General features: G+C 45.0%; 1 protein-coding gene across 9 annotated transcripts in view; it reads right to left on the bottom strand.

The window, feature by feature from the left end:
- The window catches only part of TSHR (thyroid stimulating hormone receptor), a 197691-nt gene that overhangs the window by 19101 nt on the left and 155750 nt on the right, over positions 1 to 22840 (bottom strand). For 8 of the 9 annotated variants that reach the window (XM_090033820.1, XM_090033821.1, XM_090033824.1 and 5 more), the window contains one exon: positions 329 to 517. The exons of the other annotated variant lie outside the window; for it this stretch is intronic. In XM_090033820.1, coding sequence (XP_089889946.1) covers positions 329 to 517 — 189 coding nt within the window. The remainder of the gene's footprint in view (positions 1 to 328; positions 518 to 22840) is intronic. 9 annotated transcript variants of the gene reach the window in all.

The following is a 22840-nucleotide window of genomic DNA, read 5'->3' as shown; positions in this document are numbered from 1 at the left end:
TTTTTCCCCTTTGTTAGAAGATGGCTGAGGCTTTGTACCCCTTCCAAAACTTCTGGTTTTCCTTTTTCTATATCCTTTTCTTTTATTCTTCCTGGATGCTGGTCTCTAAGAGATCTTGTAGCAATTAATTTTGTATTCATCAAATGAAAAAAAAAATATTTTGATCAGTTTTAAATCTATAAACAATCAGTTTTACTGAGTGTATTATTATATACATTTAAAAAATGGCCTTGAAACCCTTTAACTAAATTATATGACAATAACATATTAGGCAATCTTCCTTTAATCATTTAATTTTAAAGTTTTAATATAAATTGTTAAAAATCACCCTTTCGTTTTCTTCCAGTTCTTGAAAGCACAGCAGTGGCTTGGGTAGGACAAGTAAGCTCGCATTAGTTGAGAAAATGTTTTCACGAGGGGTAGTTTCTTTAAGGTCCATGTATATTTTGCCATGAGTTCTTTAAGGTTTTCCAATCCTTTTGTTGGAAGAGCAGCAATATCTGTCTGGGAGACGTCACTAGTAAAAGGGGAAAAAAACCCTTCAAGTGAAGTGACTGCAGTGAGACATTTCAGATCTTGAAAATGTTTTAGGAGTTACACAGAAATCCACAGCAAAAATAAAATGTGAGGGAGCTGGGGAGGGCAGTTGGCATGTATTCATTTCCAATGTACCATTTAGAGAACACTCAGTACTCATTATCACAAGAACACTTTGGCCACAGAAAGGATGAGAGAAAGTGCAGCAAATCTGCTAGAGAAATTGCTGTCAGCATCTGCTTTTGTTACTTATTTTATTTTAGGATTGCACAAACAAACTCAATACAACCTGTTTGAAAGTAAAAATCTTAATTTACTCCTTAGTTTAGAAACCTGAAACACTAGCTTTGACCAAGAGATTCAGTATGGCTTTTTTTTGAAGTTACCAAAACAAAAAAATGGTTTTCAATTTCAAGCATACTTCTTAGAAATCACAGAATCATAAAAAAAATTAGGGTTGGAATGGACTTCCAGAGCTCCTCTAGTCCAAAGTTCCTGCTCAAAGCAGGACCATCCCCAACTAGATCATCCCAGCCAAGGCTTTGTCTTGATACTGTAGATGGTGTTGAGATCACAATAGGAACAGGAAGAAATCTACTATACTCCCAGTAGGAGATGGAACAAAAGCAACAACTAACCCTTGAAGCTGAAATTGAAAATAAAGTTTTAAAAGACTTCATCATGCTATAAGAATTTGCCTTTTTGGAAGCAGCTGTGAGCATCTGCTCACCTAATTCATAGGCCCTAATCCTCCAAAGATTGAAGCATATACATAACTTCATGCAGCTGAGCAGTCTTAGGCTCTGGCAGGATTTCTCATGCACAGAGTATTAAGCACACACTGAAGTCTCTCAGGACAGCTATAACCTGAACTGAAGTGGGAGATGACTTGCTCCCCGCAGCTTTTAGTACACCTGTACAACTCAGGATTCCCAAACTGGCTACTTTACTTTCTCTTAACACAAACCAGCGCTTACAAAGAAATACTAAACTCTTTTTACAAAGGTCTTTAAGACCCCTAGTTTTAAACTCTCAGATGGCAGGTTGATAAAAAGTAAATTTAAACACACTTTCAGGTGAACTATTCCTTCTACTTAGCAAGCTGCTTTTTCTCAGGTTTTCAGTAGTTTGTCTTAAGCCATGTTTTAAGAAAAAACCACTGTCATAAAACTACAGCAATGTTCTTAACAACCTCGAAATCAGCTTGTATTACATATGTATTATATTGAGAAAGCTGGCAGTTATACATATTGCTATTGTGTCTTCAAATGTCAAGAGTTGTAGTAATAAAGAGCATGACTGTATGTAAATAAGAGTGTTTTCTGTCCATGGAGTCCGCTTGATTTGCCGGGACTGATGCAGTGCAAAGCATACTAAAATGCTTCTTTTTCCTTTGCCCCAAAACCCCCATGTCCTGAGTTCCCACAGCAAGTTGGTGTAACTGTGCCAGCAGTGTAAATGAAAAAGTATACAAGCACGGGTCAGCGCTGCTCCATTTCTATCTGACAATAACTCTCACACATGTCTCCCCTTTGGGACAAAAAGAGGGACTTTTTATGAGCCTCCTTACTGGCTAAACAGTGGTGCATTTTGAGCAGAAAGTAAAGGAACTGCACTCTTGGCCTAGCCCTGCTCCTCCACGCAAATTTAGAACTTTCCAGAAAGGCGTCACTGGTTCACAAAGACCGGAAGCGCCCTGCGAGCAGTAAAGTAACTGAAATAGCGGAGGCAATCAGGGCAGCACGCCCAGGCACTGCCTTTGTTGCGGGGAGAGTGGGGATTGCAAGAATCGCTGCAGCACTGTGGTAGCCAGCACTGCCTTGGGCATCACGCGGCTACCTCAGGCACAGAGCTGCACTGCTCCCCTCTATGTAAGGGAAAACAGCCCGCACGAATCTTCATTTCCTTCTACTCATTACAGCCCATTTAGCTCCCAAGAAGCAGGGAGGAAGGATAATGTACCTGAAGAATTTGAGACACAGTTTAGTTTAAGATTTCCAGGTATTATCAACAAACATCCTTGGGCATTTATACACATACTTTTCTGTCCCACAATACAATGGGCATCTGCCGCTTCTGAGCAGACTTGAACTAAGTCGAGTCTGCTCCACATGCGAGCTGAGGCAAATTGCGCCGCACCGCGTGCAGTTGTATAAGCAACAAAATGCACATCAGCATGGAGAAAATGGCAGTGACGCGCTTTTGAACTAAATCACGCCCCCCCACTCCCCCGCCCCAAACACTGCACTTCTGTCATGTTTCAGAGTGCTGTAACTTTACAGTGCTATAAAAAGTGCTCTAAATTACAGCACTGTAAAATGTGCATGGGGCATTTCTATACATAGCCAAGAGTCCAGGCCTAAGGAGATTACCTCAGCTGTTACCCTGAAATGGCAGTAAGAGAATAACACTGCATAGATGTGCAGACTGAGCTCTGGTGACAGACTATTGTGTTGTTGTAATGTTTCTGGGTTGCGTGTGTTCATTTAGTAATAATGTTGCATGCCTGAGCTTCCCTGCCTAGCTTGTACATGGGGGAAGAAGGGTTAGCAGGGCACTTGCTCAGAGTGAGAGCTGCCTACAGATTGGCACAGATGAGACAAGATGCACCTCTGGCAACAAGAGAATTGAATAACCTTGTTGAAAAGCCTCGCCGATGTTTACCAAGCCTAGGTGGGCTTGGTAAAAATCCTTTGGAGGTGGCACCCATGAGCCATCAAGGGTGGCAAAGAACAAGGAAGGTGTCAAACAATGGAAGGAGCAGCCTGAAAAATGGTGTTGGTGGAGAGCTGGAGAGTCTGGAACAACTAAGCTTGTTTTGGGGTGCTTGGGGCTGCATGTGTAGCAAGAAACCATTTTTTTGCCTGCCCCCCCTCCAATGTGAAGCCCCTCCATATGGCAAAAGCCCCGTTTACAATATTTGCCCCCTTTTGGGGATGCTTTCTCTTTTCTACCTTTTCTTCTTTCCTCCCTCTTCTTCTTTTATTATTATTATTTTTACAGAATATAAGGTGTACTTGTGATAAAAAATATAGTTTGTAGATGCTTTTATGGGTATAAAATAGTATTCTGCATTAGTATGCCGCCCTCACTCCCCCATTGTATTTGGTCTATTTGTTGTATGTGACATGGCATTTCACCCTTTTATGTTTTATATTCTATGCTTTTTAACTTTGTAACAAATGTACTTTAAGTTTAAAAGTAAGGTGTACCATGTAACAATGTTAGCAAGGGCAGGAATCAAACCAGGGCTTCTCTGTATTGAGCAGGTCCCTGAATGAATCTTGACTGACTGTGCACCACAGTAGCTAGTCAGGATAACAAGTTAACGAGAGGCAATTAACACCTAGGAAACCACAGACTAACCAGAGGGAAGGATAAATACAGAGCCAGGAACCCTCTGAAACTTCACTGTTAAAGGTACAGAACCCCCGGTTTGAACCAATCAACACCAAAAACTGACTCTTGGGACTGAATACTGCCCCCCCCCCCATCAACCGGCCCCAGAGCCCTATGCATCACTGCAGTGAATTAATCAAACTTTATCAACGGACTCCCAAGACTGCATGTACCTGTGGACGTGATCCGTGGGGTTAACAGCTGCCATCCAGCAACCACCAAAGGGGATGTCCCACAAAGTCAATGACCGCTGGATTGGGTAAGCCCAAAAACTGGGGAATCACCAAAGTCTTCTAGAGAGGGATAAAAGGCAGCGAAGAATGACCCCCCAATGGCACCCTCTTCGACCTGACCAGCACCCTGCCTGCCCAGTCAGAAGAACCAGCTGGTGACCCCCTTCTGAAGTAACAGTGCACTAAAAGAAGCCTTGACTGGCCATCGACGGCAAACTCCAGCGCTTGAGGATAGGTATATCTTGACACCAGTGCTTAGTGTTCATAGCTAGCTACTGTGAGTGTGCGTGTGCGCGCGCGTGAATGTATGTGTGTTTCAGGGGATCAGTCCCAAGGTTTATGATCTGACTTTTGCATCCATCTAATAAACTAGAATTTTATGATGATCCTGCGAGTTGGTCCTTTGTAGCCAACACATGGACTAACAAGAGAGTAGCTGAGCTAACTACAGTCAGGTTTGTGTGGGCTGGATTTGAAGGACTGCTTTGGGAAGAGTGAGAATGTGTTGTTGTCTTTACCCCAGTAAATGCCTTAAAAAAGAGTAGTTGTCTGCTTTGCTGCTTGGGATGCTGGGTACACAGTTCTGTCTTTAAAGAGGTGAGGTCCCTTTCTTGGGAAATGAACTGAAAGGTAGCTTCCTGAGGCATAGCTATAATTAGGGAGGGGCAGGGGCAGAACAGCTTGGGGTCAGAGCTGGCTTGGGCTTCCCCTCATTCTAGAAGCAACATGTGGGCTGGCTTCAAAAGTGAAATTATGCTAGTTTGAAAGGTAAATACTTTGAAGAGCTAATCAAGACACTGCCCCTTATTGCAGTGGAAGGGAGGCAGTCATATACCTAATTCAAGGTGATTTTTAAAGAGTGTGTTCTGTCTGATTATTCTCTTAGTGTAGGTGACCAGGTAGTACCAGCATCTAAAACTGTCTTCTTTCATTTGCATCTCATTCGGAACCTTTGTCCACCAACTACATAATTACCTGCTAATAGTGCTGTATAAATTTGTATCCAGACTGGATTATTGTAGTTCACTGATGATTAGAGAACACACAAGCTCTAGGCCCTCCATCATCTCCATCGGGCCTGTGCTCCAGATGCTCTCTTGGTTTCCAGACAGTTTCAGGTGCCAGTTTAAAGCACGGTCTCTTCAAAGTATTAATTGTTGTGGAGATCTGAATTTGGCACATACTTGTAGAGATGAATAGGTAAATCCATGCTCACTCCATTTAAGAAATACTGCAGAAGTTAACTTCTGGAAAGACAAGGTTCTTTGGGTAAATCCAAAGAACCCTGTCTATGTCCTTAGACCAACATGGCTACAACCAACACTTCTGGAAAGACTTCACTCAACCCTGATATTTCCTTTTGTCCATACTCACCTCCTCCTCTTCAAAAATGTGAAATAAATCAACTGAACAGACACAAACGTAAGAAAACAAAAAAACACCATGTTCCCAAGTCAAAGTTTTGAAGACTCCATGAAGTCCACTAAGGAATTTGTAATGCTACTGTTTTTATGTGCAAGGTACTCAAATATTCTCGTGACAGAGGCCGCATCTACACAAGATGCTGACTATGCAGTCATTACTGGGGCCAGAGTGAATAAATCTCTCAGATGTATTGCACTCCCACCTCAAAGAGAGACTGTTACCTCCCTTCTCTGATATGATTGCTATTTCCCCTCCTACAGTATTCCAGCTTGCCAGGTTTCATCATTCCATTGGGTATTTGGTACCAAATTATTTTTCCCCTGTCTATGTTAGTAGCATTTTATCAAAATCACATTTTGATCTTTCCCCTTGTTTATATTCTCTCTAAGCACCTTTTCATTATTTCTGTCAAAGAAACATCTTTGATTTCAGATGCCGATGGCAAAAAGGTTAACATAACATATTTTGTCATCATAGTTCCGTATTCAGCCCTCCCCCAGCTTAAATGTAAAATACATGTGCAGTCATTCTTGCATGAAACCTGAGCAGAAGTAAGAAACACGCAAAGTCTGCTCGCAGTCATAATTGGCAGTCCTGTAATTATTCAAGCCTGGTGTGTTGTGATTGGCTACCTGAAAACCTTTAATTTTGGAAAGATTTCCACCTTCGGTGGAGACCTCCACGCACACCCAGGAGACATAGTCAGCAATCTGGCCAGTCGCTGACCCCTCCCCACCTGCGGCGAAAATTTTCAGGTGTATACGATTTTGTCAACTCGTCCGTCCTAACCAAGAGCTCACGAATGTCTTTGAACCGAAGTTACCTGTATGCTTTGCTGAAAATCTGCACCAAGCAGTTTATGATCTGTGCAACAGAAAAGCATCTGCAAGCTGAACTGAATTTTTTTTTCTTACTGTGTAACCACGACTTCCTTCCTACGCTACAATCTCCTGTAGTGTAAATAAAAATAAACTTTCTGTATAACCAAAACGCATTTAAACTCCTTGACTCCTCTCACTTTTCCACCTGTACGACCACCGTATCGTACCCACATCCAGCCGGTCGTGCCCACCCAGGCTCGCAGGTCAAGGGTGCACCGGTCCTCGGATGTGACATGGCATCACAAACAGGATACAGGAGAGGCGAAATGGAGTCAGAGTTGATCCGCCACTGCCCGTAGCGTGCAGGAGACTGCGATTGTGCAAGCTCAGACGATCTGTGGGCACACATCGCTTACCACCAAGCAGTTGGTCTCGCTAACTCAGTAATCACCGGCTATATGTCTCTTGCCGGAGAAACAGGAGGCAGGGAGTGGGCCATTCAGTTAACTCCCAGCTCGTTCGGATGCATTATGAGCTGGAAAGGAGTCACCTTCCGGCCCAGAGATGAGGTCGGGAACTTGTCTCTGGCGCGAGTGAAACCTGACCGCGCGGTGAACCCGACACCTGCCCAAGAGTTTGCTCGCTGCATCTGGCATGTATGGGAAGGGGGAGAGGACACCCTGCCCGATAAGTTTAACTGTCCAAATTTGTCACCTGATTCACGCGCACACGAACTGTTAACGCAACTCCGTGAAACCTTGGAATTAGAGGGTCGTACGGTGACAAAGTGGGCTGGTTCCAAATGGGACAAGGGGAAAATGATTAATGTCTTGTTCCGTACCGTGTCTATTTTGTTGCGTGAAGTTGCAAACTTTGATTCACAACTAAGTACAGCCAGTAAAAATGCTGAGGAACTGGTGATAAAAGGCAGCACTTCACCACCGCCCAAAGATGGCGCCAAGCAAAAGCAGAAGTCACAACCAGAAAATGGTGCTGAACAAAAGGGGAAGCCAACGCCTGAAAATGGCGTTGACAGTAAACAGCCACGCTCTGAAATTGGTGCCGAGCCAAAGAGGAAGCTGTACCCAAAGCCTGGAGGAACTGACGGCGAACCACGAGACGTCAACGAATAAAGCCACACCTACCTCTGGGCAGGGCTATCCTCCTGTCACTGCCTCACCGATGAAGAGCGATCTGACGTCACCAGATGTGATCACGCCTACCCCTTGGCCAGGTCATCCTCCTACTCTGCCTACCCTAGCAACCGCACCGCCCCCTCTGTATCCAGAGGAACCTGATGGTACATGGTTAATTAAAAGCACAAGTAAAGCTGATGAAAGAGAACTAGTAACTTCAGCTCTCCCTGTCAGCGTAGTCAAGTATACCGCAACAGGGGGTGGATAGCCCCAGGCCACAATAACAGTCCGCACCAGAACTCGAGCAGAAATGAGTGATCTTTGCAAGGAAACGAGGATCCAACCCGACAAAACCCCCATTGTTTGGATGGGCCGCCTTGTAATAGAAGCAACAAACGAACTCATTGATGCAGAGGAAGCTATTCACCTCGTTCAAAACACAGCCTGGAGTAGAGGAATAGTTACAGATCCACAAGCCATAACAGCAAATGACCACTGGCCACTAGCGTTGCCAGCTTTGGTAGTGAACGCAATTATGAGAAAAACGCATGTCTGGCATGATGGTGGTTCCAAACAACCTAATGCTGTCCATTTGATCCATGCCGTGATTGGAGCGTCCTATGCCCAATAAAATCCAGTTATGAATCCTTTGAACTTAACAATATTACAGCAAGCTACAGTGTGGCCCCACCATTACCTAGAAAACCCAAGCCAAGTTGTTCGCCCTGGACAATATCCGAACATGTATTGGGTCATCAAAGATGTTGACGGCCCTACAGGACCCCCGCACCTTTTAGCGCATCACAATTGGTTATCTAGGCACACTAAGCAAAAAGTTATATGAATTATATAATATTCTTGATACTGCTGTTTTTGTTATCTTTTGTAGGTAAACACCATGAGACCCATTGCGACCCTCATCATATGCTGTGTCGTGTATTCCGTCTCATGTATGCTTCAACACAACTCATTTTTAACGCTGTTGGCTGTTTCTACCACCGAATGCCATAACTTTGAAGAAACTGAAACTCAACGATAGACTACCGACTCTGTTTCCCGAAACTCACAGCAGCGACAGACACTGGCATTATCACCCATCTTGGATGACCATCTTTTAGTTTTAATATATCTCACTATCTTAATCTTTCTTGCTGTAATCTTCTTTCAGCAGATCTCTCAGGGTTACCTTTTACTATTAGTACTTTTGCGTTTATCCCCATGCTTAAATGGCCGTATGTGTGTTGGACCACGTTGTCCTGCCGATACCATTAACTGTTCTACCCCCATAATAACAATTCTCAAGGTGCTCAACATTACCCTAACTAATAGCTCCCTTTCCCAAATTGCAGATTGTATCTATGTTTTTCAAGTTAATTGGACTGCTGGCCGAAACCATTTTCTAACAGAGCCGAAAATGCAACACAATATATGCATGTTATGTAGTATTCTTCACGCATTATGGCCTCAATGTCCTACCTGTGACCCGCTAAATCCCAAAGAAAAAAACCGTCCTAACTGTCATAAGACTAACAGTTCGACCCCAGTTTGGCTTATAACACCAAGTTACCTTAAATATGCTCAACGCCGTAACAGTGAATGTAAGTAAGTGCTTTAAACCTAAACCTTGCCCGTTTCCCGTCCCACAGCCAGGAGTCCTTTATACAGACCTAGCCCTCCCTTGTCTTTGAAGTGACTTCAAAAACTCCAACAACTTTACTAAAACGCCCATTATAGAAAACTTACCCCATGCCAAATGGACACTTACCCTCTGATTGGGTTTGGTTTAATCTCAAAACCAATGCTACCAGCATATACCCCATTCTTACTCCTAGTGAAACTTTAACCCCAGTAACCTCCTTATGAAGCCTAAAAGAACTCCAAGTAGGTCGGAAGAAAACCACCACCGCTATTCATACAAAGTCCAGTCTTTCTTGTACAAAGCGAGCCTCCCTCACACACGAACAAGTCGATTATGCCTGGACTCTAATAGATTCTTGGGACAAAGTAGGCATCTATTTTCCCTGGACGTATGGATCAAAAATGAATACGTTCAAAATTGTCCTTTTAACTGAAACTGTTGCTAACCTCACCAACCTAGTTACCGAAAGGTTCCGAAATATTGACGAGTCATTCAAAAAAGTTTAAGCAGCAGTATATTACAATTGATTAGGCTTAGATTACCTTTTACTTGAGCACGGAGGCTTATGTGCTATGTTTAAAAATGACTCACATTGTTGCCTTGAATTTACTCCCCAGGATGGAGGTAATTTGACCCAAGTTTTAAATAGTCTTGAAACACTTTCTGCCCAACTTCAAGAAATGACCACAAATAAAGAAAGCTGGTTAAACAATCTATTCAATTGGTTTGGCTTTGACATCTCTAAATGGTTTTTTCCCATATTTATACCTATTTTAAGTGTTTTTATTTTTATAATAATAATATTATATATCTTTTTTGCCTTTTTAGTGTAATCAAAAAACGCATAACCATGCTTTCTGCTTTTGTATATACATGCTTGCCAATTGTTTATAAACTTGACGAGAAGGACGACCAATTCTAAACAATGTTACCAAAGTTGCCATCGGCAAGGGGGCATGTCAAAGAAAAATCTTTGATTTCAGATGCCGATGGCAAAAAGGTCAAAAGGTTAACATAACATATTTTGTCATCATAGTTCCGTATTCAGCCCTCCCCCAGCTTAAATGTAAAATACATGTGCAGTCATTCTTGCATGAAACCCGAGCAGAAGTAAGAAACACGCAAAGTCTGCTCACAGTCATAATTGGCAGTCCTGTAATTATTCAAGCCTGGTGTGTTGTGATTGGCTACCTGAAAACCTTTAGTTTTGGAAAGATTTCCGCCTTCGGTGGAGACCTCCACACACACCCAGGAGACATAGTCAGCGATCTGGCCAGTCCCTCCCCACCTGCAGCGAAAATTTTCAGGTGTATATGATTTTGTCGACTCATCCGTTCTCACCAAGAGCTCATGAACATCTTTGAACCAAAGTTACCTGTACGCTTTGCTGAAAATCTGCACCAAGCAGTTTATGATCTGTGCAACAGAAAAGCATCTGCAAGCTGAACTGAATTTTTTTTTCTTACTGTGTAACCACGACTTCCTTCCTATGCTACAATCTCCTGTAGTGTAAGTAAAAATAAACTTTCTGTATAACCAAAACGCATTTAAACTCCCTGACTCCTCTCGCTTTTCCACCTGTATGACCACCGTATCGTACCCGCGTCCAGCCGGTCGTGCCGACCCAGGCTTGCAGGTCAAGGGTGCAGTGGTCCTCGGACGCGACAATTTCTAATGACCAAAGTGAAATAAATTAAAGTAGACAGGAAGTACAGCTTGATGCAAGGAAAATGGTATGTGCTTCACATTACCTTGCAATAAGAATATAATTTTGCACAGATAGTATCATTAAGAAATTCTATCAGCTTCAGCACTAAATTCTCATGTCATTTTTCCAAGCAACTTCAAATACAAGAAACATAATCTCATTGGGATTAGTGACTGGCCTGAATAAACCAGCTGACGTAATGTTAAAAGGACACTTAGAGTCTTATTAAGGACTTAAGTAAGACTGAGTTTCCTTAGTAGGAATCTCAGGTTTCATTAATTGAAAATAGTAAGTATCTATCCCTTAGAATTGCAAAGAAAAAGTCCTAAATTTGACCCAAGGCAAGAATGTCTGCCTGAACCTACAGTCATCCTGAAACAGTAACTGAGGCATGAACTTCTGTATTACTTTCTTTGGAGTATTAATTTTGAAGACTAAAGGTGACAAATTAAATGTGAAAGTTAACTTTCACTACTCATCCTGCTAGCAGAAACACACAGATAGTGTAGCCATCCCATAATCTCAAAGTACCTCCCTGTCCTGTACACCCAAAGTTCTATGAGATATGTACCCATCTGAAAATGATTCTAGTATCCTCCCTGGCAACTTCTGTGAAAGTGTTATATACTGTCAATATAGAATCATAGAGAATTAGGGTTGGAAGTGACCTCCTAGTTCAAGTTAAATCATAGTCCCCTAGCATCCCAGGATGCTTTGCAGTCCTGGGCTGTGCTGTGCTGACTGCTCAAGCAGAGCAGGGTTGCCCCACCCCTCTGCTGTCTGGCCAAAGCAATGAAGGCTGGGTCCATAGGCGGAGGGAGAAAAAAATTAGGAGGGGGAAGGGGGCTGAGTGTGTGTATGCATGTGTGCATGCGCCTGCTCCCAGGCAGGAAAGTCTGCAGGTGAAGGGGCAGGGGAGGGAGTGGGGCTGGGATTGGGAGGGATTGGAGTGGATCTGGGCCCAGGATTGGGGCTGGGGCTGGCTGCACCTGTGTGGCCGCCCCTTCCCCTGTGCCTGGGGTCATTGTGTGGTGCTGGTGCCCCCCCATGCCAATGAATCCACCGCTCCTTAGCCCCACACCAGCCCCAGCCCTGGCCCCAGCTGCCTCCCCGCGCTGGTCCTGGCCCCACACTGCCTGGGGGGGAGGGGGTAGAGCAGGGCCAGCCTCAGCTGCGCCACCAGGCCAGAGTGGACAGACCTCCTGGGACCCCTGCACCTGCCCCACCCAAAGTCATTGTTTTGCTGCTGCTGCTGGCCCTGCACAGCTGAGGCAGGGCATGGGGAGGGGGCAGCTCCCACCACTGCGTGCACCCTGGGAAGCATAGGGGGCATGTATGCCCCTGGAACTGCATGGGGCAGGGCAGGCTTTTTTTTTTTTTTTTTTTTTTCTGTTTTTTTGCACCGGTCCTGGAAGCACTGCAATACCAGGTCAATGCATGGGTTGCCACTGCAGGCTGGAGCTGCACTGGGCTGCTTCTGGTGGGTCGTGGGACAATCAGAGCTAGACAGCTCCTCCAGAGGCCTGGTGCTGGTGAGCCAAAGGGGGGCATGTGGTCCCTCCGATCTTTGAATGGGGCAAGGATGGGCTGCAGCTGTGAGCTGGGTTCTGTTCCCTGTCCCTGCGCCTGGCTGCCGCCGCTTTGAAAGTGGTGAGGCATGGTGCCATGTGCCTAGCTGCCTGACCCACTCAGCAGCAGGACTTATATGGCACCATGCCGTGCCGCTTTCAAAGCAGCAGCAGCAAGGTGCAAAGGCCGGAAGCACAGCTCAGCTCACAGCTGCAGCCCATCCTTGCCCTGTGCAAAAATCAGGGGGGCACATGCCCCCTCCTTTGGCTCCTCAGTGCTACGCCTCTGGAGGAGATGCTGGGCTCCGATTTCCTCACAACCCGGCCTGGCTGGGGATCCGTTCATGATGAATGGGGCCCTGGACAGGCCAGGCTATGGGGCAATCCCCACAGTGCAGCAGGGAGCAGGGAAGAGGCAGGGGTGAATGATTCGCCCTTGCCCCTACCCCACTCCTTCCTGCACTGTAGGGGTCTCACTCTGCCTCCTTCCCCCAAGCCCAGGCAGTCATAAAGAAAGCAGACTAAAAGAAATTTACCTGCCTGCTAAGCCAGCTGCAATCCTGGCTGTGCAGGGTATCTGAGTGTGCGTGCCCCTTCCCCCTTGCAGCAGCAGCTTCTGGCCAGGCTGCCCTCTGACCATATCTTCTGCCCTGCATTTGGGGGGATGAGCCCTGTTAGCCCCCACTTCTACCACTTATGGCTGACTGACAAAGGGGTGGGGGAGGGAAACCTAGCTGGGGATGCAGCCCAGTCTGTCTGACTTGACCCACAAAACCCCAGCCTGGGTCTGGGGCGAGGGGTGGGGACTGCCACCCTTCCAGCAGAGAGCAGGAGGTATGGCCACACCTCAGCTGGGATGAGCAGGATGAACCAGGGAAGCGGTGTTTAATTCATCTTCTCCTCTCCCACCAGCACAGGACCCCAGCCAAGGTCTGCCTGGCTTTCCCCCCTTGCTCACCACTCAAGCAGCAGGGGGTATAGCCAGATACTGGCCTGGGCAGTGCCTCAGGTGAAAGTGGGGAGACAGGGGGATTAAACCCCCCTGCCTCCCCTCTCCCACCAGCATGAGACCCCAGCTGGGGTCTGTCTAGCTTTTCCCCCCTGCTCGTTGTTCAAGCGGTGGAGGGCATGTCCAGCTGGTGGCCTGGGCAGCACAGGCTGGCATCTCGACATGCCCCCTGCCACTTGAACGGAGAGCAGGGGGAAAAGCCAGGCAAACCCCAGCTGGTGTCCCATGACAGTGGGGGAAGGGAGGCGGGGGGGTGTTAATCCCCCTCCTTCCCCTGCTCTTCACCTGAGACACTGCCCAGGCTGCTATCTGGACACCTCCCACCGCTCCACTGCTTAGGGGTGCTTTTCCCTTCACCCTCCAGGCACACCCCAACTGAGGTCCCTGCAGGCCAGGGTAGATATTCCACAGCCTCTCCAGGTAGGCTGCTTTACTGCCCTCCTAACAAGAAAATTTTTCTTAATATGTAACTTAAGCTTCCCTTGCTGGTACTTCAAACCATTAAACCATTGCTCCTTCTGCTGTCATTAGTTATCACTGACAACAGTCCAGCTCCATCCTCTTTGGAACCACCCTTCAGATAGTTGAAGGCTGCTACTAAATCCCCCCTCGCTCTTCTCTTCTCAAAACTAAATAAGACCAGTTCCCTCAGTCTCTCCTCAGAAGTCATGTGCCCCCAAACCATTTTTGTTGCCTTCCACTGGACTCTCTCCAATTTGTCCACATCCTTTCTGTAGTGGGGGCCCCAAAACTGAACATGATACTCCAGATATCGCCTCACCAGTGCTGAATAGAAAGGAATAATCACTTCCCTGGATCTGCTGGCAACTCTCCTACTAATGCAGTCCAGTATGTGGTTAACCTTGGCAACAAGGGCACACTGTTGTCTCATATTCAACTTATTGTCCAATGTAACCCTCAGGTCCTTTTCTGGAGAGTTGTTGCTTAGCCAGTCAGTTCCCAGACTGTTCTGTCTTGAGTGGCTTGCACTTGTCCCTATATTGATATTTACAACATATTAGCATACTAAAAATGGAAACATTAAGTAAATTAGGAGCTACTAGTCATGTGCAAATTAGCAAGTAATTAGCAAACTGTAACAAATAAGTAGCAAGTAATTATCAAACTGAGCCTTTTATACTCATGTTCATATATACTTAAAAGCCTTCTGGCTTTTGATATATTTGAAGCTGCTGTAACATTCCCAGCCTGCCACACAAAGCTCTCTCCTCCTTCCTTTTGTCAGCATTCAGCCTGAACTATGGATCATTTTGCTACTCAGCAAAAGATCTTTGCTGCAATGTTTTTTGAATTTTGTGGCTGCTGGAGCCTCTGTCTCCATCACTTGGGCTTTCAAATATCCCTACCCAGTTTTCTCTTTGGTTATTTTTGCAACCATCTAAACAAAGTGCTTTCTGGAGTCAGGTGGACAGATCCTAAAAATAGGCAGGAGACAGAGTTTTTACTGAAATCCAGATCTGAGTTTTGCTAAAAATGAGAGGGTGTCTGGATCTCTAGTTTGTTCTGTTCTCAACTTGGCATTGGTATACTTCATGGCAATAATGAAGTCACACCTGCAGGCTGGTAAAATGCTGCATGCTGCAGGTCTCTAAAGCATGCTGGTGAAATGGACATTCTGCATTGTTGCTTCTCATTTTGTTTTAAAAGTTATACACTTAGAAGATTATTTGACTGCATTCAGTCTAAATGCTGTAAGTTAGAATCCCGTATAGGATTTTCTCCATTCTTCAGGATAGAAAAGGAAACATTTAAAAAAGGACAAGAAAAAACTTCTTTGGACTACATGCAAGGAAACAGCAACTTTAATTCTGACTGTCACAGTCCAAGGGCCATGTATATTTTTCATAGAAATAGTACAGAAAATACTATGTCTTTCACAACTGTAGAGAAAACATTGACCATTTTTAAAGAAACAAAACTAATACAAACATCTGTACTCCCTGGACGCTATAGAAAATAGTATCCAACAAAAAACCCAGAATTCAATGCTTGGGGAACCTCAAAAACTTAGGGGTTTGGGTATATGCAAGAATCCCAAGATCTGAAAGCTGACCTAAATCTTATGTAAATGTAAGCCTGCAGAATTGGTATAGGAAGAAAACAAATTCTTTTGAGTTTTCTGGCATCTATACATTAGTTGAATACTGTGACAGGGGGCAGTCCCAGGGCCAGTCACAATGTCAGCCCACCCACCTATCTAGGACAGTCTGCCCACCTGCCTCACCCACCATGCCTTTGTTGTAACACAGAAGTTGCTTCTAGGCAAGAGGCTGCCCATTTAATGTCCCAATGCTAAAGGCATAATACATGGCTCTGACCTTCCTTTTACTGTGTTCCATGCCTTGCAGATGGCATCCAAAGATCACTTCCAACTCCCCTGGCCCCATTGCTGGGCTGTGCTTGGCCACTGGCTCAAACTTGGCCTCAGGCATCCTCATACATACCTTGGCCTGGCCTCTGGCCCAACTCGGCCTCAGGTGTCCTTAGAGGTGTCTAGGCCACATGCCACCTCACTGGGGGCTCTACTCTGCCCCCTCACTGGGACTTCTTGCCTCTCATTAGGCCCAAAGCCCCTCACACTGTATCTCTGCTCTGGGGTCACTACTCTGCCCCCTCACTGGGACTTCTGGGCCTTGCGCCCCTTGGGCCTCACGTGTCTGTCAGTGTGCCTGGACCCAACTCTTGGCCTGCAACCCACTCAGGCCCCAGGCATCTGCTGACATACCTAGACTTCACTCAGCCTCCCATTAGGCCTCACTCTCATTCAGGCCTCCACTAGGCTTCACTTGTTCGGGCATTGGGCCTCAGGCCCTCCTGGCTCCTGTGTTGTTACCCAAGCCTCACCTTCTCAGGCTTGGGCCCTCCTGGCCCCTGTGCTGTTGCCCAGTCCTGGTGCTTTTCTTGCAGGGTGTGCTTCCCTAGCCTTTCCCCTCCACAGGGTCACCCACAAGGCAGCAGGGGCTGAGGCTTTCTGGTGCCCCATACTCGCCTTTCACTAAGGAGGCAAGGGTGTAGCATTTCCTGGAGACTGCCCTGCCACAGGCAGCCTCACCACACCATCCTCCCCAGCAAGGTGTAGTTTTAGGTCATTCCCCAAGACTAATGCAGGCCTATCTGCCCTGGTCTTATACCTACTTCACTGGGCTCCTGGATGTTCTTCCTTCTGGGCTGCTCATTCATAGGCACTCTGTTACAGCCTCCCCCATCACATCACATAACTCTCACTCATTGGCCCCATCTCTCTGAGACCCCTTATAGGATTCCTCCTACCACATACTGTGGTTCAGTTTCCATCATTCCAGCATGCTGGCTGGCTGACTGCCTGTCCTTTCTTGGCAGTGATGTCCCCCCACATCGAGGAGACCTTCAGCCTCTTTTAGGCTTTGGCCCACCACTAGGCCAGTCAGGGTGCCAGTAGCTCTCTGCAACCCTGGCCTGCCCCTCGTGGTGGTCTTATTTGTCCCCTTGCATTGACCAGTTGAGATTCCATGGCCTCAGTCTAGCAGCAGATGACTTTCCTATTCAGCAGGGCCCCACCTTACAGCAGTTCTCTTACACTGGGCTTGCCTGGTGCCCCATCAATGTTATATCAAGTAGCCCTTCACTCCACTGTTCTCCTCTGAGCCCTGAGTCACCCCCAGTTTTAATCAGGGGCTTATCTAGGCCCTCAGTAAGCTCACAAGCTCTAAGCCTCTTCCTAGGCTGGCCTGTGCCTTCTCTAGGTCTAGGCATTGGCAAGGCGTCGGGGGTGCACGCAGGTGTACGTGCATTCCATGAGCATTGCGGTGCACCTCCTACTAAAAGGTGCTGCCGACACTGTTGGCAGTGCCTGTGGGCAGTCACTGCTCACCCCCGCGACCCTCCAACATCACTGGAAGCATCTGTGGGCAGTCAGCGATTGCCGCTGGCCACTGCTAACTCTGCCAGCAGTGTCTGCGGGTGGTTGCTGACCCCTGGTTGGCACTTGTTATCCTCCCCCCCTGCCACCAACAGTGTTGGTGCTGTCTGTAGGAGCTCCCCGCTTACTGTCGTTGCCAGCACAGCCGTGCCCTCCCCAGCCACTGGGGGCATGTGTTGTTCATGGGCCTAGGTGCACATGGACTCTCCTCAATCCCAGGCCTACAGCCACTTCCTTGGGGCTTGGGACCCCATTGGGTCCCTAGGAACCTCCTCCTTCCCCATAGTTCCTTCCTTTGACCTCCTGAAAGTTCCTGGGAATGGCAGATCTCCAGCTGGCTGATGTTACCTTGGCAGCATCCTTGCAGCAACTGCCAGCTCTGCTCCACAGGGCCTGCTCTTATACTGAGGCTGTTCCACCCTGATCCAATCAGGTTGCTTCTTACCTGTCATGAGACCACCTGATTGGCTCTGCTGTCACCCGCGGGCTGCCTCACAGCCTGCTCAAACCCTTGAAGTGGCAAGCACCCAGAAGTGCTCTGCCATATACCACCTCCCTTAAAATCCTTCTAAGGGGGGCATCTCTCTGCCACTCCCTCCTGCAGGCTTTTTTGTAGCCTGCACTAGCCCTTCAAATGGCAAGCACCCAAAGGTGCTCTGCCACACATATCTCCAAAGATGATATAATGATAAATGGGTAACAAAGTGGGGAGAAAAATGCACTCACACTTTCCAACGTCTCTTAGATTTTGACCCCAAGAAGCAATAGTTTTCTACTATCAAATAAAACTTTCAGACAATATAATGTAATTTTGTTGGGCACTCAGAGACCTAGAATAATAATGAAAGGAATTATGTAACAATAAGTTTATTTTTTATAGACTTATAACAAAGTAAAAAGATTCTCCCTTACCAAACACCATGAACAAGAAAAAATGGGAATATCAGAAGGCAAAAAAGTCAGAGTAAATATAATAGAAAATTAGATTTTTATAAAGTACCAAACATTGTGACTATAACCATGAAAACCAAGATCAAACTTACAAAGCCTCTGGTTTAATAAGCAAGATTAGCCCTTTGTTCTTTATTCCTTAGCCTTTACATCTGCTTTAAGTTAGACTTTGTTTCCCACAGTGACCCTGAGTACACAAGATTTTTACACATGATGAAGCTTAGATAATGTGAAAACATTTTTGTATGCTTAAAACACGGCTGGGATCCACAGATTGCTTTTAATGAAATAAAGAAACATACTCAAGTCAAAATAATTTACATTACTGAAAATGTTATGATTTTCCACAATGCTGCTTTCATTGTAGTACTCAGACTAGTACATTTAGTACTAAGGACTAAGGAATCAGCATAAAACAAAACAGATTTTGTAAGGACTTCATCAGTGCTGTATGTCCTTACAAGTGACAATGTCCTAGAAGTGGTACCTCTAGATCACATAAAAGGGCAAGATATGCGGTGGAAAATTGAATGAATAATGCTTGCCTTTGTAGATAAACAAAGGTCTTCCATCTCCACGGTTGTCAGTCTTTCACCAGGAGTAAATCCATGACAAACACAGACTGGAACTTTATTCTGAAGGCTTAATATGACAGGGCATATCATAGAGGGCAGCAGTGAGTTTGTCCTTAGTTATTACTGGTTCAGTCTTCTTTTTCTAATATTTTAGAAGATGACTACAACTGTGCTGCAGAACATGGTCAGCTGGTAGTGCTTAGGATTTCATGTGGGCTGAGGGAAGATGGAAAGCATTTCTATGATGGTGATTTGGGGAAACCATCTATGTAAAGTTTAGGAATTCTGATACATTTCACTAACTCTGGGTATAACACTATTCTTCTCTGTAGAAGCCTAGGGTCTGAATGAAGTTTCCCCATGAAATGAAACAGAGATAAGAGAGGTTAGTAAATCCCTTTGAAAACACAGAGGCTGGATGGATCAGGAAGACAAAAGGAGCTGGGACAGGAGAAAAGAACACTGAGACAGGCTTTTGGAGGGAGAAGAGACTCTGACTGCAGGATCAGCCAAACTGAACAAAGTCATAGACTGCATAGTTGGGAGAAGAAGCCATGAGCTATGGGAGCAGAGGGGTGGCAAGGGGGAGCCTGGACACCTAAAGGACTTTGGTTAAAACTCAAAGAATCCTCAAGAGTGGAAATGAACCGGATGCAGGGAACGAGCATGTAGGTAACAAGATCTGCGTTAAACTAAGATCTGTATAGCTGTTGTGCTGTCTAAAAGAAAAGAGTACTATTATAGAAATCCCTTTTACAAAACCTCTGTCTTTATGGAAAAACTGTAAGCCACAGCACCTATGAAACTGAAGCAGCTGAAGAGTCTGGAGGAGCTGGTACTTGTCTCAGCCACAGGGAACAAGTGTTTGGGCCCTGGAGTCTTAGCTCCTAGAAGGAAGTTCTATAAAGAGAATCTGTACCCCAAGAGTATGCCTAGAAATCCAGGCCACTATGAACCTTAATTTGTTTTTTGTTTTACTCTGCTGAAACTTATACTCTTCCTCTAGAATCCAGACAGCTGTTCTGGCTGATACAGTTAGGAAATTAAGCCCAATGAGCCTTTGAATCTTAGCCAAGATCTCATTATAGGGTAAAGAAGAGTGTGCTGTCATTCTACTGCTGAAGTGTTCCTGTACAAAAGAGCTGCCCCCTCACTGTACTGCCTGCTTAGTTTTGAAGAGGAATCAGTCACAAGGGAGCTCAGAACAGTGGCATTTCTGTTTCCTTCACCCAGAGAAGCATAGTCTCAACTTTGCTTATATCTGAAAAAAACTTGTGACTTAACATTAAAAATGTAGGTGAATGCCATCTTAAAATAAATATACCAGGGAAAATACTGAATTCCTACCTTTCATTTATTTTATTCCATCTGTTAAAAATAAGAAAAGTAGCAGGCATTTCGACCATGCCTTTTTCTAGGAATCTCATGGTGTTTTATACATGCTAATTATCCCCATTTAATAAAAGGGAAACTGAGTCATTGCCTTGGAGACTTGCAGGGCTAAGAAAAGCCTTAAGCTTCCTGCCTGAGCTTTCAAGCAAGTTGTCTGACATCAAAACTGTGCAAAGAAAAATTTTGTTAATTACAGTGGATAATCCCTTAGGGCCAAATCAAAGTAGTGCATGAGTGGAAATATTCACTTTATGGCTACTCCAGACAACAGGGAGAAACTCATAATAGGAGGATTTTGTTCTAAATTATTGTTGAAAATAAATCTTTCATAAAAAAAAAAAACTCGTAATGAAGCACACTGAGATACTATTCCTAATGGTCTAAGAGTAACAGAAGTCCCTGAAGTTACAGACGAATTGAAACTTGACAGCGCACACTACTATCCTCAGAATGTGTTAGTCTGTGCAACACCAGTAACTCTAGGGATCACAACAAAATAAATTACTGTCACTTTTTAAGCCAAGGAGCTGGTCATGAATAAACAGCTTTTGTTTATCATCATAAATTTATCTCATGGAGTGATCAAATTCATAATAATTGATTAGGGTTCTTCTGCAAAGCAGTTCCTTTCTGTGTAATGCCTGTTGGAATCACATCTGTCTCCAGTTAGGAATTTTATTGTTGTGAACTAAGGACACACAGAGTTTCTAACGGAGATGAATAGCTGGCTGATTCAACTGAAATTCAAAGTGCATGCCAGAAATAAAGAACTAAATACTAAAAGTAGTAGTATGTATTCTTTAAACTGCTACATACTCTGGCTTTTTTCTGTTTAGGTTCTATCTTACTCATTGAACTGATGGCCACAAGCAAGAAACTCTCGGATACAGAATTTAGGCTTGATTTGAAACTGCATAGGTCAACACTTTTACAGTTAAGCAGGCAGGGACTCTTGCTTCTATGCAATCTGATTTGGTGAGTACTAAATCACGGCACAATAACAATGTCGCCATAATGACATATGTAGACGTACCCACAGGGGGTAAATCCACACATGCACTTTATTGCAGAGCTGACTAATTAGCTCCACAGCAAAGTGTCTCTGTCTACATGTATACCTGTATTAGGGCACAGTACAAAGGGTGATCAAAAAGTTCTAAGACTTAGCTTTTATTTTAAAGAATAGTGTACAAACAACATTTTTATGAGCTGTCCCCTTCAAAGTAATCTCCCCCAGATGATATGCACTTGGAACAATGTTCCTGCCACTTTCGGAAGCAATGCTGGAAGTCTCCAGCCGTGAGTTTTTTGAGTTCTGCTTTCACATTCTTATGGATGGTTGGAATGTCATCAAATCCCCTTGTTTTCAGCTTCATTTTGATTTTTGGGAACAGAAAAAAATCACATGGCGCAAGGTCAGGTGAGTATGGAGGGTGTGGTATCATAGGAATGTTTTTTTCAGCCAAAAATTCTTGAATGGAAACAGCAGTGTGTGAAGGAGTGTTGTCATGGTGCAGAAGCCATCGACCATTTTCACACAGCTTCTTCTATCTTTATACCTCAATCGAATCAAAACCTCTTTATAAAAGGCCTGATTGATTGTTTGACCACTCGGCACAAATTCCTGATGAACAATACCCTGAACATCAAGTCTTAGAACTTTTTGATTAAACCACGTAAATTAATTAACTCTGCTGTAGGATAGTACTATCCAGGACAACTACTATCCTACAGCAGAGTACTTATGTGTGCCAAAGTGTACATGTAGATGGTGACTGGGGCTGGCTGGGTGCTACAGTGTGGGGCTGCCAGCCGGCTAGTTCTACACTGTAGCACCCTCGTGCCTCAGCCAGCCCCTACGCAGCATGCTAAGCCAGGGCAGAGCAGCCCTCGGTTGACAGACTAACCCCTCGGCCCCCTGCCAGACAGGGGCTGCTCCATCCTGGCTCAACGTGCTGCGGTCCTGGGCACACATTTAAACACTGTGCCCAGGAGAAATAAACTAACTGCACATGTAGATGCAACCAGGGTGCCTTGCAGAACAGAGCATGAAGCTGACAACTTAATTTAGAGTGAGCAGCATAGCAACACTTCATAGCCTCACCATTGCAACTTAGCTGCTCTGCATTGACGAAGGAATTTCAGAATCTTCTGCAGGTGTATCAGAAGCTACAGGACTGTCTCACTTGCTGTGTTATTCCACACTTCAGTGTGACCCCACACTTCCCAACACCTCCATTTTCCACATGATGGAATTCATCCTTTACATTAAAGATTGGTTAGACTGGCTTTTGAGTCTATCAATCCCTTTCCAAAAAGCCAAGCTATTTTTTTTTGGGGGGGGGGGGGGCACTGGGGGAAGGGGAAAGAGAAAGAACGAGGTTTGTTCCCTTTTTCATATATACAAACCTATACAGGCATTTCTCAAACATTTTTTTTTTTTTACTTTAAAAGGAGAAATATCAAACATTCTCTTCCCTAATTTTAGTGATTTTTATGAAGGACCAAAAAAATAGCTGAATGGAGAC

Source organism: Crocodylus siamensis, chromosome 2 (assembly GCF_052110815.1).
Source record: "Crocodylus siamensis isolate JL-2025a chromosome 2, ASM5211081v1, whole genome shotgun sequence".
Lineage (NCBI taxonomy): Eukaryota > Metazoa > Chordata > Crocodylia > Crocodylidae > Crocodylus > Crocodylus siamensis.
Note: the sequence above shows the minus strand (reverse complement) of the source record. Positions and strands in the feature narration are given on the sequence as shown.